We start from the raw sequence: 3726 nt of genomic DNA, 5'->3' as shown, positions 1-3726 counted from the left end.
AATAACTTTTTCCCATGTTAACTATAAATACATGTTGTAACAATCAATCTAGCACACAGAAAATATTTCAATTCAATTCAACCAGTTAAAAGTAAATGGCTTTCGATAAGAGTGGGTCGACCTCAAGAAAAGATACTCAAAATTCTGGAGTGCAGCAACAAAATTATGCAAGCGATAATGAGTTTGAAGAGAACGATTTCATAGAAAACACAAGATCAGAAGCAACAGAGACAAAAACCATGAATGAAAGTTCTGATGTTCGCAGCAAGGTGAAGGTGGAGAACAAACCGTTGTTGCAGGAAGTCGACTTTATAAGTGATGGGAATAGCAAGAATTGTGGGGGTTCAAAAGTATGGGTTTGCAAGCATTGCAAACAACAATCTACTAGTTCTTATACGCGTATTCATGCTCACTTTTTCGGTCCTCCTGCGGGGAAGAAAGTTGAAATCAAACGATGTCCAGTTCTACTCCGAGACCGCGAGAAGTATGAAAAGTTGTTGAAGAGAGTAAAGGACGCGGAACAAGTTGGTGTATCCCGGTCTTTAAAAAATTCAATTGTTAGTAATACTTTAAAACAAAAGTTTGCTGCATCTTCTAAAAAACCTATTGAACACTCGTTTGGTGTTATGGAGAGAAATCTTGTCGATTTAAAAATTATTAGAGGATTATGCGCTAACGGCATTCCATTCAATGTCTTGCGTAATCCTCAATTTTTGGAGATGATAAGTGCAATCAACAAGGCACCAGCGGGTTACAAACCTCCGTCTAGCGAAAAAGCACGAACCAATTTGCTCGATGAGTGTGTTAGGGACGTCGAGAAGGACTTGAATCCTGTCAAGGACACATGGTATTCACAAGGTGTTTCCATCGTCTCTGATGGATGGACTAATGTGAAACACAAGCCTTTGTTTAATGTTATTGCAGTGAATAGTCGAGGAGCGATGTTTATGTATGCCGACGATTTTTCCGACTTGGTAAAATCGGCGGAAGGAATAGCTAACTACTTACTTAGTGCTATTGAAAATATAGGACCAAGCAATGTTCTACAAGTAGTCACCGACAATGCAACAAATTGCAAGTCGGCTGGAAAAGAGATTGAAAAGGTACACAAACACATCTTTTGGTCTCCTTGTTGTGTTCACACCTTAAATTTGGTTTTTAAAGATATTGGAAAAGAATTTAATTGGTTGATGAGCACATATAAGAAAGGGAAAGTGATTGTGAAATATTTTCTTAATCACGGTAAAGCGTTGTCAATTTTTAGAGATAATTCAAAGCTTGAGTTGTTAAAAGTGGCGAAAACAAGGTTTGCATCTCATTATATTTTATTAAAAAGGCTGATGGATTGTAGAGAATCACTAGCTACAACCATTTCCCTAAATTCTTGGTGGGACTAGGTTAAACAAGGTGACGAAAAGACAAGAAACACCAGTTTAACAGTTGTTGATACAATTAGAAGCGATGACTTTTGGGAGGACGTGGAAGAAATTTTGTCTATTACCAAACCTATATTTATGATGATCAGGTTTTGTGATGGTGAAGGTACAAAGATGGGTGAAGTTTATGAAAGAATGGATAATATGTTAGGGGAAATTGAAGATGTAATGTCGCTAACCAAGTATAAATCGTATTTCGACCAGCTGAAAGCCATCGTGCTAGCTAGGTGGGAGAAGATGAGCATACCTTTACATTGTTTGGGCTTTGCATTGTCACCAAGATTCTATGATACAAACTATCTTCGTGTGTTAGCACCAGGTGGAACTGTTAGACAAGCTCCAAATCTAGACAAAGAAGTGATGCAGGGGGTCATAGATGCTTTCGAAAGAATAGCTGAAACTAAAGAAGAAGAACGAATGTTGCGAGAGCAATTCGCAACATTTCATATGAAGAAGGGACTTTATTCTCTGGAAGCGGCTCATGTGGATGCGGTCACCATGGACGCGGTTGATTGGTGGTCCAGCTATGGTCGGAAACACCAGAGTTGGCTGATATTGCTAAGAAAGTTCTTTCACAACCTGTCAGTAGCTCCTCGGCTGAAGAAACTAGAGCACTTACTCCTATATACATAGTGTGAAGAGAAACCGTTTAAACTGTAAGCGAGCGGACAAATTGGTTTTTATACATTCAAACATCAGACTTCAGTCTCGTTTCTCAGAAAGTTGCAATTCTGGGCCAACAAAAAAATGGGATATGAATCCAGAAAATGATTACTTGGAAGGGCCTAGTTCGAGGTACGAAGATATGCGATGGGAAAACTTAGAAGGAGAAGAACTAGAGGACAATGGCGACCCAAACGGAAAAAAACAAAGGATAGATTGAGTTTTATGAAATTTATGTTTTGATTATGAATTTTCTTTTATGAAGTTTCTGTTTTGAATTTTGATTATGTTTTTGAAAATTTAATGAAAGATCTATTCTATTTTATACTTTTTTATATATATGATACGTGTACCAAACTATGATGGTACGCCATAGGATACACTGTACCATGTACCGAATTAGCGTTCCCAAATAAACCTACCCCCCAACGTACCGATTTTTAGAAAGGCCTGAATTGTCTACCTGTTTTCGTACCGCGTACCGGAGCGTACCGCGTTCTATATGTCAAACAATGTACCATTCCAAATCCAGGTGGAAATCATGAAAAAGGCAACCTGTGAAATTATTGATTTGGTTTTAATCCATCTTCAAAGCATGGATGTCTCTAAAAGATAACTCTAATTTTTCATTATTGCAGCCAAAAACGTCTACTTGTAAGCTATACTCATGATTCAGATGATCAATCTATGGATAATGGAGAATGGTGTTTCAAGATCAAGACCATTTACAAACTATTCACTATTAAAGCACACGCATAGACAATTACATCGGTACATGAATTTAGGAGGGATGTAAACCTATGATTGAAATTTCATAAGACGATGGTCATGGACTACTTGTTACTTATGAATCCTACTCAAATCACATGTATTATATAGGGATCGATGAAACTGAGTTTTCATTTTTCGTGCATCCCTACTAGGAAACTTGCTTATGCTTATTATGGCATTTTAAAGTAGAGAGCTAAAGAACAAAAGGCTTGTGAGGCATACACGCCATAGAGATTGTGGTGCAACGCAAGATGACCCTCAATGGTCCATATTGGGTATGCCCTTTAATCACGATGTTTTAGGAACTTGAGATTAAGTTATTTTAGGTTTAAGTATTAAATTTGGATTTAACCACAAGTCTTTTATTTCTAACTAGAATGTTTATCTTTTAAAAAAATATCTATGAATTTGAGTAGTGTAAGATTGGTGCGCAATAGAAAAGCTCATTCATGCCTACGAATGTAGATGACACGACCCGCCACCATTCCAGAGAAAACCCACCACGCAAAGGCTCACTGTGGTATAACCCCTGGCTCAACTCCGAGCATGTTTGCTCCAAGCGAGACTCTAACCTATGGCCTCTACTTTGGATGGTCATGTGGCTGGCAATTCACCAGAAGGTCATCGACTGTTTTAATCATCATTGCTTATTAAAATAGAAAAGTTGGTACCTATAGTCAAATGATACAAAACGTGAGCTAAAGGCCTTGTAGCCTCGTGGTGAACATGAGTGTAAAATTTTGGATTATACTTAGTGGGTATGCAAGTTTACTTTTCTAAAAAAAAAGCTAAATGGTCGGTTTGATTACACCCAATGTTGGATCTAAGAAAGTGTGATATGTGTGTTTCTTATTAG

The 3726-nt window shown here is 37.7% G+C and overlaps 1 protein-coding gene across 2 annotated transcripts; it reads left to right on the top strand.

Annotated features, from left to right (window-relative positions):
* LOC110886192 lies at positions 1 to 2507 on the top strand. 2 transcript variants are annotated; one of them, XM_022133958.1, is made up of 2 exons: positions 1 to 1103; positions 1543 to 2507. In XM_022133958.1, exons 1-2 carry the CDS (start codon positions 96 to 98, stop codon positions 1585 to 1587), a joined length of 1053 nt encoding a protein of 350 aa, XP_021989650.1. In that variant the 5' UTR covers positions 1 to 95; the 3' UTR covers positions 1588 to 2507. The 2 variants fall into 2 exon arrangements, with proteins under 2 accessions (XP_021989650.1, XP_021989651.1); XM_022133959.1 differs by having other exon boundaries at positions 1526 to 2507.
* Positions 2508 to 3726: the final 1219 nt, after the last annotated feature.

The sequence above is a fragment of the Helianthus annuus genome, chromosome 2 (genome assembly GCF_002127325.2).
Source record: "Helianthus annuus cultivar XRQ/B chromosome 2, HanXRQr2.0-SUNRISE, whole genome shotgun sequence".
Classification (NCBI taxonomy): Eukaryota; Viridiplantae; Streptophyta; class Magnoliopsida; order Asterales; family Asteraceae; genus Helianthus; species Helianthus annuus.
Note: the sequence above shows the minus strand (reverse complement) of the source record. Positions and strands in the feature narration are given on the sequence as shown.

What these genes read in the sequence shown, in the direction of transcription:
- LOC110886192 (XM_022133958.1), top strand. Translation starts at nt 96, where the DNA reads ATGGCTTTCGATAAGAGTGGGTCGACCTCAAGAAAAGATACTCAAAAT. An exon ending in CTGGAAAAGAGATTGAAAAG is followed by an intron (nt 1,104 to 1,542) that starts GTACACAAACAC and finishes GTGATGGTGAAG; the next exon opens with GTACAAAGATGGGTGAAGTT.